The following is a 13715-nucleotide window of genomic DNA, read 5'->3' on the forward strand; positions in this document are numbered from 1 at the left end:
AGGGGCCGGGGCTCTTGCCTGCGGTTGTACTCTTCAATGCTAGGCTAACTTCTATCCAATGCTGTTAATCTAACTTCTTCCAATCTGGATAGGCCAGCCTTGTTCAAATATATTTGCCTTTCCCCTTTCTCTCTTCCTCTGATGCCTTCTAGTTCTTAGATTTTATTTCATATAAACCACCATAGTATCTCTGGAATGTATTAGCGATATCAGTGGTCGAATAAACCATTTCTCCTTTTTCATCTTTTCAATATAATTCCTTGATTTCTTTTCTCTCAGTTTCCTTATTAAATATTTCCCAGGTTTATTCCCCCACTGATATCTTTCCTTCAAAACCTTATTGAAAAACTTCCTTGTTTCTTGTTCCATTAGATCCTTTAATTTTTCTCTTTTTAATACTATCTCCTGTTGTATTTCTGTGTCTATTTTCTTTTTATGCAATTGTTCCAACTGAAATAGTTCTTCCGTTAATGATCTAATTTTTTTACCCCATTCTTTCCGTTTATACTCACAATCAGTATACCCCTAATATAGGCCTTGTGTGCTTCCCATACTGTGGCGATTGTAACCTCCCCAGGCTCGTTAAACTTAAAATATTGTTCAATTTCCTGTTTACTCTTGTTTCCGTTTTCGGGTCTTGTAGAATCATCTCATTTAATCGCCACATATTCATTTTGTTCCCTTCCGAATCGTAGTCTCATTGTGACAGGGGCATGGTCTGATATAGATATTACTTCTATATTGATTTTTCACTAGAGACTCCAGGAGTCTATGTTCAATCAATATGTAATCGAATCGTAAATACATCCTATGTGCCTCAGAGAAGGTATAGTCTCTTTTTCGGATGCCAGACTCTCCAAGCATCCATTAACTGGCATTGATGCAACTTTTTTTTTTTACATTCTTTAGACTCTTATCTCCCTCTCTCCATGCACATGATGAGGCATCCATATCCGAGTCCATGCAAAAATTGTAATCTCCTGCCACAATCAGACTACCCCTTTTAAAGTCTGTAAGTTTTATCAATATTCCTTCCATATATAGTCGGATTTTTATTAGGGCAGTAAATGTTTGCTAACATATACTCCCTTCCCTGCAGGTTTCCTCTCAAGAATAAGTATCGGCCATCTTGATCTACTAAACTTTCCTCCAAAGTGAATTTTATAATTTTCCCAAATCCTATCACCACTCCCTTTGCCTGTCTTATTGGAGAGTCCACATAGTACCAGATTGGCAGATACTTAGATTATAATTTAACATTTGAATCTTGGGATATATGTCTCCTGGAGAAACACCACTTCAAAAGAGCGTTGATGTATTTCTCTTAATACCTTATACCTTTTTGTTGGAGTGTTCAATTCTTTTATATTGTATGTCATAAATTAACCGTATTCATTCCTCTCATTTTGTCTATTCTCCTCTATATTATCTTTACTAGGGTACAGATAAGCACAATCCAAAGCAGGAAGACCATCCCCATTTACCCTTCTCCCCCTGCCTCCCCCCCATCCCCCCCCCTTGAGAACCCCTGAATCAATTGTGACCTACTGTCACAGTTGATTCTTTCTTCTGGGTACAGCTCTGGACACACACATCCGTTCAGGCCCCGACCTGGGTCTGAAATTCGGCCGCATGTTTGGCCTCCCTACTACCCACCATGGTATTCTATTTTCCTCACAATACTTCGCTCACCTACCTATTCTTCTTTTATCTCAGCTATCTACCTGTCTGGCATACACCTTTTCCTATTAAAGCATCACCTATGGAGAATTTTGAGTACCAAAGTTTGACGCCATTCCACAGGCACACACAATTTTAAGGCTTTTTTTTAAATTTTTTTACATCCTGTCATCAGAGTAGCTCAGTGTCACCATAGTAACACTGTACTACTCTAGGGGGTAATCAGGGATTTTTTTTTTTTACACTGATTTTGCCTATACAGTGAAGATCAGTGAAGCAATAGTTTTAGCTGTCTTGAATGGGTTAACATTCATAAACAGCTTGCTTTTGGTTGTGATTGTGATTGGCTACAGCTAATCATATGGTACAGGTAGCCAGGTACCATGTGATTGCTATGGGCTAATCACAGATCACAGTAAGCAAGCTGTTCATGAATGGATAGCCCTTCACGACAAGTTATTTACATTGTTATCATGTGATCTGTATGACCAATCACACGATACCCAGTTACCGATTACCGGTACATAGGAGGGACGCGCAGCATCATGTACATGTGATTGTGGCTGAATGTGCCACCCTGCTGCAGCATATTTACTGTGACAGGTTGGCAAGTGGTTAAAAGAAAAAACCCTGGAAAAAACCCGAAACTAATACAATCACCTAATCTAAGGACTGGCAAGCTGAAATGTATTACAATTTTACTTTTGGGCTTAGATATGCTTCTATGACATGTTTTCTTTAATATCCAGCCTCATTATTAGAAATATGTAAGCTATGCAATCAATCATTAATAATACATTAGCAGATAAAAAAAGATGCTCTAATACTTTGGCAACATTACTTACAAGTGGGCACAATCTTTCACTTTTACACCAATCACCAGAAAGTCATCAACCACCCGATGCCAAACTTTCTCAATCACATTATCTGGATCTACAGAAGGAGAATGCTTTACTGCAGAAGGGTAATAGCTTTTTTCTGTATCATTCCACAGGGAAACCAAATTTTCCTTAAAAGGGGAAAGCACAAAACATATGATTTTCTGTGTATGTTCAAAATGACTTTGGATTTCTACCAAAATTAAACAAAACTACAGTATCAATTATTTGTCATCACTTGGGTTTGGGATTTTCCTAATCTAGAAAACTATGCCTATGATATTTAAATGTGCAGCTAAAATTTGGATGCATACAACTACAGCTCCTCAACATGTGCTAGCTCTCCATGTTGAAAGAAGATCCAGTTGATGATAAATTGTTCCCTAGTTAAAACTTTGTTATAGTTAAAACAGATGCTGCAGTGGGAATCTGTGTTCCCTTAAAAAGCCCTTTACTTATCGATGGGTTGCAGCTTAGCTCATTACTGTCCACAAAACAAAGGTTGCATATCATCATGAAGCCCAAGAACTGAAAACCAGGGGAGTATCTACCGCATGGCAAACAAGGAATTGCCTAGGGCGGCAATTTTTAAGGGGGCGGCAATTTTTAAGGGGGCGGCTCCGCCCCCCGGAAGAAGGGACCTGGTGAGCAGCAGCAGACAGAGCCATGCAGGGCTGCCATCTGAGGGGTACCACCGGTACTGCTGTAGGTGGCCCGGACAGCAGGAGGATCGGTGTGGGAGAGCATTTGCAAAAGGATGCCCTATGTATCTCTCCCTCCAGCAGCTGAAAGCCGGTTTAAGGTTTCTACCCCTCTCCCTCCTGTCGGCTTTCTGCTGCTAGAGGGAGAGACAGACCTGGCTGAATCGAGGGGGTGCCCTTGTGTTCCTGAGTGGCCTCTCTCCGCTGAGCTCCTTCCCCTGCCCGCACTCAGAGCTGGGACCAGGGGACAGCCTGAAGCAGGGAGAGGAGATGTGTCAGAGAGGAAAGAGCCAGAAGGAGGTGAGCTGTGTTGTGTTCTCTGGGCTCTCCCTCCTGTCGTCCATACAGCACATGAGACACTGATAAATCATATGGGACTGTACACACACAGTGTGATTACCACCTCCTGCCCACATTTCCTGCTGCCCAGAGATCAGCAGCCTTTGGAGGAGGTGGGGGGGGGGAATTAAACTGTGTGTGTATACAGTCCCAAACGATCTATGAGAGAGAGAAAAGATAGAGGGAAGAGAGAGGAAAGAGATAGGTAACAGAGAGGAAAGAGATAGGGAAGAGAGAGGGAGAGAGAGGGAAGGGAGGGAGAGAGAGGGAAGGGAGGCAGAGCTCTGTAATCCAGCAGGAAGAACTCTGGCAGGCCTGACAATACAGCATAATATTTCTGTACAGCTGAGGCAGTGTTGCCAGCCAACGACTGAAAGTAGGCAACTCACTGGATTTCAGTCAGAATCAGCTGGTATGTTTCTGTACTTGCAGCATTTTTATAGGGAGTCAGCATGTAGAATTTATTGCATTTAGTCAAAAATATTGTTTTTTTTTCTTAAAACTGCCAGTCTTTTTTGTTTATAGTGCAAAAAAAATTAAAATGCTGAAGCGATCAAATACCACCAAAAGAAAGCTCTATTTGTGGGAAAAAAAAGGACACAAATTACATTTAGGTGCAGCATTGCATGACCGCGCAATTTTCAGTTAAAGTAACGCAGCGCCGTATCGCAAAAAATGGCCTGGTCAGGAAGGGCAGTAAAACCTCTGGAGGGCAAGTGGTTAAAGGTGATTATTGTTTACATAGATTAGACTTTCAAATGGATATTTAAAGCCCAACACTGAGCAAAAAAAGTTTTCCCTTGCAGTGGGGCTGTGCCCGCATTGCAAGAGTTAAGTGCTCATTTTGTTTAGGGGAGAGGAGAAAGCCTTATATTCACCAGATCCTCCACTCTACCTTCAAGCTGCACTCCCCCACGATCCAGCAGTGGACTGTTCCTGGTGACCTCATGTTCAGAGCAGGTCTATGGAGCCTGTTCTGGGCTTGATGTCATCAGTAACAGTCCACTGTTCAAGACCACTAGACCGTGGGGGGGTTAGGAGCATAAGGGACCAGTCTTATGTGGGCAGGATCAGAACATCAGCCCAACTGCTAAGTTTTTTTTGGATGGAATTCAGTTTTAAAGTGAAAGTACGTAAACCCTAAGAATGACCTTCTCTTATTTGCTAGCTTTTGATCTGTTTTAAATACCATTGGAAAAATTTTGTTATACCGGTTTGATAAGTGAACAAAATACCTGTTTATCAGCCAGAAATGTACAGAGTTCTTAATCCCTGTTGTTGGCTGACAACACACAACATTTTTTATGTGGACTGAGTGGTGTCAACCCTGCTCAGTGTTTTTTGCTAAACTACATAATCATGCCTATTGTCAGGAGCAGGGCCCCCTAACCCTCTTGTATTGAACTGTATCGTTGCTGTATTGTCCCCCTTTATATTGTAAAGCCCTGGACAAACTGTTGGTGCTATAAAAGGATACACCATGAGAAATGTGCATGTATAAGGCTCTGTTCACACCAATGTGTTTTATAGTGCTTTTTGCAAAAACGCCCTACAGTCCCTTTAACATAGTTTCCTATGGAACACGTTCAGTTCTATACTTTTTTTGATCTGCTGTGTTTTTGCTACAATATTGTTCAATAGAATATCTGCTGAAATGCATGGTAGTGCGTTTTTTCTGCTTTTGCATTTTTATTCTGCCCAGCAAAAAAAATATTCCACTTTAAAGAAAAAAAAAAAGCTGAACAAAAACGCAAATCATGGTAAAAACGCATCAATAATGGAACGGAGCCTTGCGGACATTTACTGCATTTTATTTTGTGTTAATATTCTCTTTAAGTCATTGTAATTGTTAATTTACCTCTTCTGCAGAGTGTACAGTTGTCTCCTTGTCCAGGGACATGTTTATGAATGCCTCACATGATGACTGGAGAACTCTTTCTTGAACCTGAAGATGGTTTTCCATTTCCTCAAGTGATAGTAAGCCAGCCTAAAAGTATAGCAGTTTGTAGACATCGTAAGACACAATGCTGAAATTTACAGAGCTCCATAACTGCAAGACAATATATGTCATATACCAACCCAAGCCTTGCTCTATCACAATAAACTAAAGACATTACATATTATCTGGAGAAAATACTGCTCAAATGGGCTATGGAAAAAGAAAAAAAGGTCAAAGAAAATAAAGCAAGACTATGTTAATAGCCACAATTTAAAGTTAAAGTCCACTTTTACATTTTGTATGTGTATAACATATCTGCTGTGCATGACTCACTTTCTATCCTCTTCTTTTTTCAAATTTTGCTAGTTCCCATGTTTTATCAGTACACACAAAAGCGGTTGAAATTACCCTAAACTCATTGTAACAGGATAACAAATCTGTTTGTAAGACAGCTTTTAGTAAAAACCTACCCAAGGGACATCTCAAGAAGCTTTAAGTACTAAACCATACAAATAATATAAATATATATGGAACAAAGTGTACTTGCACTTCACATGTTTTTACATTTCATAAATAAAAATGTACTTATGATCTAACCTGTAATCTTGCTTCAAGTGCCTGTACCATTAGAAAATGGTTTTCATGATATTGATTTTCAGTGATTTTTTCATCTCTGGCGTCACTCTGAAATGAATAAAAAATATTTATGATTTTTGTACTCATCACAAAATCCTTTTTTTTGGAGTCCATTGCAGGACTTAGCAAGCCTATAACTTTCGGGCTACACGATTGCCTGAGAACTGAACACTGACTAACAAAAACAAAAAACACTGTAGATCAACGCAGAATAACCCCTCCAAATACCCACATACTTCAGTTTTGTAGCAAAGCAGTACCGACACCATGATCATCACCACGATCACGATCCTGGATTCAAATTTGTCAAGCCTGCCTTAACCCAGGCAGTAATGTCCATCACAGAATCATCCATGTTTTTAATGCATTGCCTTCTGAGGGCCAAGAGATCACAGACATCAAATATTGTGTTTCAGCATTGTCCCTTGTGCACAGAAATTTCTCCAGATTCCCGGAATCTTTTGTTATTATGTATTCTAGATTATGATACATTTAAAGTCTTTGCAATTTTATGTTGAGGAACAATACTCTGAAATTGTCTGCCAATTTTTACAGGTAGCTTTCTACAGACTGGTGAACCCCATCTTTACTTTTGAGGCACTACGACCGTCTAAGGCCTGGTTCACACCAATGCAGTTTGTGTTTTGTTCTCTTCTGCGGTGCTTTTTGGAACACATTTTTTGATGCATTTGTATTCATGGTTTTTTTTGGGGGGGGGCAACTTGTTGCTAGACAGACTAAAAAGGCCAAATGCACAAAAAAAGCACTACATGCATTTTCAGCAACGTCTCCATTGAAGTCTATTGAACCAAAAACACAATGTTTTCCTTTTAAAAAAGTCCTTGAGACTTTCCAAAAACGCAGCAGCTCAAAAACACAGATGTGACCGTGCCCCATAGGAAACCATGTTAAATGGACTGTAGTGAGTTTCTGCAAAAAAACACTAAAAAGGCATTGGGGTGACCCAGGCCTAAGATACGCTTTTAACAACTTGCCCTCCAGAGGATTTACTACCCTTCCTGAACAGGCCATTTTTTTTTCGATACGGCGCTGTGTTACTTGAACTGACAATTGCACAGTCATGCAACACTGCAGCCAAATTAAATTTATGTCCTTTTTCGCCCCCTTTCTTTCGGTGGCAATTGATTGCCTCTGCGGTTTTAATTTTTTGACCTATAAACAAAAGAAGACTGACAATTTTGAAAAAAAAGAAAACAATATTTTTGACTTTTGCTATAAAACATATCCAGTAAAATTAAAAAAAAAAAAAAAATCTAAATTTCGACATAAATTTAGGCCAAAATGTATTCTGCTACATGTCTTTGCTAAAAAAAAAAAATCTCAATACGTGTAAACTAATTGGTTTAGATGAAAGTTATAGCATCTACAAATGGCACTATATACTGGAATTTTTTTTATACTAGTAATGGCGGCGAACAGCGACTTATAGTGGGACTGCAACGGGCATTCTGACACTGGGAGGGAACTGACTAACTGCTACTGACACTAATACAGTGATCAGTGCTAATAAAAAGCACTGACACTATACTGACACTGGGCAGGAAGGGGTTAACATCTGGGGCGACCAAAGGGTTAACTGTGTGCTGTTTTACTATTTTGTCTGTGTAAGCATGCTGCTTTGTAATGCTCTGCTATGCAGAGCAATACAAAGCAGCATGCTGGTGCTGAACAGGGAAGAGATCTGTACTGTTTACATACAGACCTCTCCTCTGTCAATGTTCCTCGGCGATCGCGGGGAATCTCCGTCCGAGACCCGGTGATCGACAGCTTTAGCCACCAATGCCGGCATGGGTAAGGTGGCGTGCATGACCCCTACCCGGAAATACAAAATCATGTATATATACATGTAATTTTGTGCAGCCCTGCCACACTGTAGCAGTACTTCTACTATAGGGTGCTCGGGAAGTGGTTAAAAACCACTGTCAAGTTTCTTGTTATTTGCCCCATGGACTAAGCCAAATAAATCAATAGATTCACCCATCCATGCTAAACAGTGTGGATGGAGAAATCTCCTCTGCCAGGTATGGTATTCTGACAGTTGCTGCTCCTATGGCTGTCAGAATACTCAACTAATTAGTTGGAGTCATTGTTCGTCTTAGAATTTTTTGACCAGCTGCTTCAATTCTCAGGTTTACGTTTGTTGGTCCAGCTGATTCTGACAGGACCATCCACAGCTCACATTTTATCCCATTCAGCAAGGATCGGATAAAATTCAAACTGTGTGTGACTAGCATAAGGTTTGACTACCAAGGAGATGTAGACACCGAAGCTTACCTCATTAGAGCATTAAGAATGCACCAAATGATTATTATGAGTGCAAACCCTCCTATTTAAGAGTCAATATCAAAAGGACATGATGGGACAAATAACAATTTCTGTAAATCAGAAAAGAGTAGGAATCTGCAGTAACAGTTGTTAAAATCCTTGCAATGTACAAATGGGGATTTTTTTTGTTGGCAAATTGAAGCTACATTTCAAATGTGTGTACAAGTTCTAAAATTGTTTTTTTTACTGTAGAGTATATATATTAGATTGAATTCAGTAATGAATTTCCCCTCTTGTAGATATCCTAACTTGTTTTTATAAAATTTGGCAGATAATCTGCGTTTGACTAATGCAGGCCATAGATGGGGAGAAAACCGGCCGATTTTTCTTTAAAAAAACAAAAAATCGGTCGTTCAAGTGGCCGACGTTACCGGGAAAGGTAAAAAAAAAACCGGTCGATTTTCATCCCGTCTAAAAAGCCGGCAGCCGGCAAAAAGTGTCCCTGCAGAGAGTGCCTCTATTTCTTTGACAGTGCTTTGACATTTATAGTGATTGCAACAATGTTTCTATTTGTATCCATTTCGGATACAGATGTTTTTATTCGGAAACAAATAGATACATTGTTGCAGTCGCTATAAATGTCAAAGAACTGTCAAAGAAATAGCGGAGCTCTCTGCAGGGACACTTTTTGCCGGACTGGAATTCTTCTTCTTCATCCTCTTCATCATCCTCCTCTTCTTCATCCTCTTCCTCCTCTTCATCATCCTCCTCTTCTTCATCCTCCTCCTCTTCTTCCTCTTCTTTATCCTTTTCTTCTTCTTTTTGTCTCCCTCTTGCAGGTCACTGCTCATGCGCAGATTTTTTATCGGTAAAAAGATTGGCCGATTTGGCCATAATTGCAGCGAAAATCAGCCGATCGGCAAAATCGGCCGATCTTTTTCCAACTTTACCAACTCTGCCAAAATACCGAACACCTCATCCTATAGTAACTAATTTTTTCTATGATAAATTAATCTTTTTTTTTTTTTTTTTTTTTTTAAAGGATTCAGCTATGTTGGTTGGCTTGAAGAAATAAAATGCTTATTAGAGTCTGGCAGCTTCCTCATTTGTGGTGGAATTTATTTTAAAAGAGGTGGAATTTCATACATAAATGATTACAATATTAGATATACACAGCAGAAAAGAAAAAAATATAATATTTTGCATACTTAAACTATTTGAATATGGCTACATTATAAACACACACAATAATGATAAAGAATACCACACACCAAATATATACTGAGATTATAACTTCCCTTTTAGTCCTTCTCAGATAATATTAGGGATGCACTGATATACCGGTGGCTGAAATGTATCAGCCAAAAATAGGATTATTAGCATTTAGCCGATAGGAAAAAAGGAGCCGATAATGGCCACCGAAAACTTGCTTTGGTGCACCACTAGATAATATGATATTTCATCCTGGATATATGTACATCTGGATGGACAAGCATCTTGATAATTAAAGGGTAACTCCACTTTTGTGTGAAAAAAAAGGGAAATAAAAAATAACAGTGTATAGAAATGCAACATAAGTCATATTGTAATTGAATAATATTAAAGATGACTGTTCCTTTTCATTCTGTAGCGTTGTTATTTTCAGTATATCGCAATGCAATATGGCTAACTGGAGGTGTTCTGTCCAAGATGGTGTACAGAACACCCACCCTTCCCAAAATATATCCTTTCCTGCTTGTGTGACTGGCTCACAGATTTTCCCAGAAGTTTGCAGTAAGATACAAGTCAGATTTTCAGCATCCTCTGCAACACAAATGTCATTTTTGGCGCAATACACTCAAAGGCAAAACAAGTCTTAAGTCCTCATGCACACTAGACATTTATACAGCTGTTTTTTGTGGCTTTTGACAGTTTTTTTCACCATTAAACTGCCCGGCATGTTATCCTATATGTCCATGCACACATAGACTGTAATCAACGTTTTTTGGCAGGGGCATTTTAAAACTCACGTTTTTAATGCGACTTTACACAGCTAACGTTACCAGCGTTATTAAAACGCTCAGTGTGCATGGAGCCTAAAGGGATGCAGGCCTTGCAATTTTCCAGCAGGTGCAGCAACTGACTGATAATTATGAAACCACTCCCATACAGGTTCACTTTGCACATGGACACAGACAAACAGCCATTTCTTTGGAATAACAAAAGGTAGGACTCTGCACCAAGGTTTGTTAAAATCCTTGCAATGTACATAGAACATCCAGAGGGTAATGATTTTTTTTTTTCAACAAAAGTGGAGTTACACTTTAAATTTCTTTTAGTCTTTTACTACAATGTACCAACTATATCAAGTTTTAGATGATAACTCTTGAACTGTGTAATTTCTTTTCAGACGGTTTCTCACAAGTTGACTTTTTGTTAACAAGTTCTCTCACAATGTCCTCCAATCTGTGGAACAATAACAGCTGTATATGCAAGGCTTGTTTGTCCTGCAAATCAGTACAATAGAGAGAAAGAAAGTCTGTATATTGTGCCATAGAATGCTGGCCTTGTCCAGAATACCATGTGTGTGATCTGAAGGTCCTTGTAAACATAGTGGTGTAGTATAAATGAATAATGCAGTTTTCTTTGGTCATAAAACAAATTGATTTCTTGAGGCCCTGCAACCATGAGACAATTTTAGCCTAACAAGACGTTTATTCTTCTTAAATCTAGGTGTCCTCATGTTTACATGTTAATACACTCGTGTCCTGGAGTTTAACCACTTAGCTTAACTTATACCCCCTTCCTGCCCAGGCCAATTTTCAGCTTTAAGTGCTCTTACACTTTGAATGACAATTACTCAGTCATGCAACACTGTACCTATAAAAATTTTCATCCTTTTTTTCACACAAATAGAGCTTTCTTTTGGTGGTATTTAATCACTACTTTTTTTATTTTTTGCACTATAAACAAAAAAAAATCGAACATTTTTTTAAAAAAATGCGTTTTTCTTAGTTTCGATTATAAAATTTTGCAAATAAGTAGGTTTTTTTTTCATACACTTTGACCAAAATTTATACTGCTACATTCTTTGGTAAAAATAACCCAAATCAGTGTATATTATTTGGTCTTTGTGAAAGCTATAGAGTCTAAAAGCTATCAAGCTATGGTACCACCAATCATTGAAAATTGATCACACCTGATGTACTCAGGGCCTCATCTTATTTCTTGAGGCCCTAACATGCCAGGACAGTACAAATACCCCCCAAATGATCCCTTTTTGGAAAGTAGACATTCCAAAGTATGTAGTATGAGGCATGTTGAGTTGTTTGAAGTTGTAATTTTTTCCCACAATTCTTTGGAAAAATTAAGATTTTTTTGTGCCCACTCTGCAACTGTTGTCCCAGAAAAATATATATTTTTTAAATATATTCTTCAGATTTTTTTTAACATATAAAAAAATTATTTTAACATATAATTTTACATATATTTGTAAATGCATTCCAAAAATGTAGATTTGTATTTTTAAAGACACACAGTATATTTGAAATGTGTTTTTAAAAATATTTTTCATGTATGTTGTAATAAAAATGCATTTCAACATACAGTATATTATATATATATATATATATATATATATATATATATATATAGGGTCAGCTCCATAGCAGGCAGAGGTGTGTTCAGTTTAGGCAGCAGGCAGTGGCATGGTCAAATAACAGGTTAGGGTCGGTTCAGGAGCAGTCAGAGGCATGAGGAGTGAGAATGCAAATGGAAGGAATTTAGAATGTTTACCATACTTCGCTAATATTGTAGAGAAGCATGGTAACCGCAGAAACAGTCACCTATGAAGAGACCTGGTTGTGAAGGACATTGGGGACAATAAAAACTGGTGTCTTGTCTAACTCCTTTTTTTTACATCTTTGCCCTCTTTCTCTGGGACTCTTTTGGGAAAATGGAGTTTGCTCACTGCATCTGAGCAAATGCTTTCTGGTGGGCCTCCAGGATACAAAAGGGCAATGACAATTTTCTACAGATAGCAAAGAAAAGATATGGGTGTCTCAGTGGATTTGCAGTAGATCACATATGAATTATAAATGAACAAATTGAAAAAATAAATGGAGACTTTCTTGCACCAATGGTGGATTCTTCTTACAGCAAGGTAGGGCTGGATCATCTGATCATTGAAGTCAACTTCCCCCCATGAACAAATTATAATTGTGGACACATTCTGGTTTTTGTATTGTGACATTTTTTCTGGTGATTTCCACGTAGGTGTCGTTGTGAATTGATGAGAGCATGTAGATGTCTCATTTCTCCCTCCACTTCAAAGCCAATATTTCTTCATTCCACAAACTTACTTATTGTACTCTTGTGTTCACCAGCCTTTGCGAGAAACCCTTCCTACTAGCTCTCACGGTGCCACATGGTGGTGTTTTCCTTCAGTGAGGATTGTGGAAAAGGGGAAAGCTGGTGTAGTAATTATTATCACAGAGATGATAACCCTGTCCAAAGAGTGAAAATAAGTGGAAGTGGGAATGGGAGGAAGCTCCCAAACAACTTTTTCACTTTATCCAATATAATCTGGACATTCAGGGGGATGCAGGTGGGTGTCCTTCCCTTCGTACACAAGGAAGGCATATGTGTACTTCATGGCTCTGTTGCATAACTTGTAGAGTTTAACCCCATATCGGGTCCTTTTGCTGAGGATAAACTGCTTGAAGCCCAGCTTGCCAGAGAAGGGGACAATTGACTTATCCACGCAGATATTTTTGTCTGGGATAAATAATTGGGTGGATTTCTCTGAGAAAAAAATGAAGAAGTGGCTGAATTTTATATAATTTATCATATGCTGGGTCATTTCAGGGAGGGCACTGGGTGTTATCATTGTAATGGAGAAACCGCATGATCATTAAATATCTTGTTCTTGGCATGACTGATGAGAAAATGGGCATATGATGGATGGGGTGGGTGGACCAGCAGGAGTGTAATTATTTTTTTTTCTAAATCCCATATTAAATGTGAGGCCCAAAAAGATTCTAAATTCCTCCACTGTTAACTGTTTCCATTCTTAGGGATGACCATAACATGAATATTGGTTGTTGGCTATGAATTGTTGGGCATAGAGGTTGCACTGATCCACAGTTGAATGAAATAAGTCATTGGTAAAAACTAAAGTATAAAAATCAATGGGGGCAAAATTTCCTGTGTTCACTTGGAAACCTGGCTAGGCAGTATAGCGGGGGATGTTAGCTGCTCCAGAATTTACTCCCCCCC

At 38.8% G+C, this 13715-nt stretch overlaps 1 protein-coding gene across 1 annotated transcript in view; it reads right to left on the bottom strand.

The window, feature by feature from the left end:
- The window catches only part of FANCB (FA complementation group B), a 60142-nt gene that overhangs the window by 27558 nt on the left and 18869 nt on the right, over positions 1 to 13715 (bottom strand). Inside the window, exons 4-6 of the mRNA XM_089682975.1 lie at positions 6135 to 6221; positions 5457 to 5585; positions 2526 to 2689 (exon numbers count right to left, since the gene is read on the bottom strand). Of these exons, the coding sequence (XP_089539101.1) occupies positions 2526 to 2689; positions 5457 to 5585; positions 6135 to 6221 (380 nt within the window). The remainder of the gene's footprint in view (positions 1 to 2525; positions 2690 to 5456; positions 5586 to 6134; positions 6222 to 13715) is intronic.

This window comes from Staurois parvus, unplaced genomic scaffold (assembly GCF_062004578.1).
Source record: "Staurois parvus isolate SC_StPar_1 unplaced genomic scaffold, SC_StPar_1.0 ptg000299l, whole genome shotgun sequence".
Classification (NCBI taxonomy): Eukaryota; Metazoa; Chordata; class Amphibia; order Anura; family Ranidae; genus Staurois; species Staurois parvus.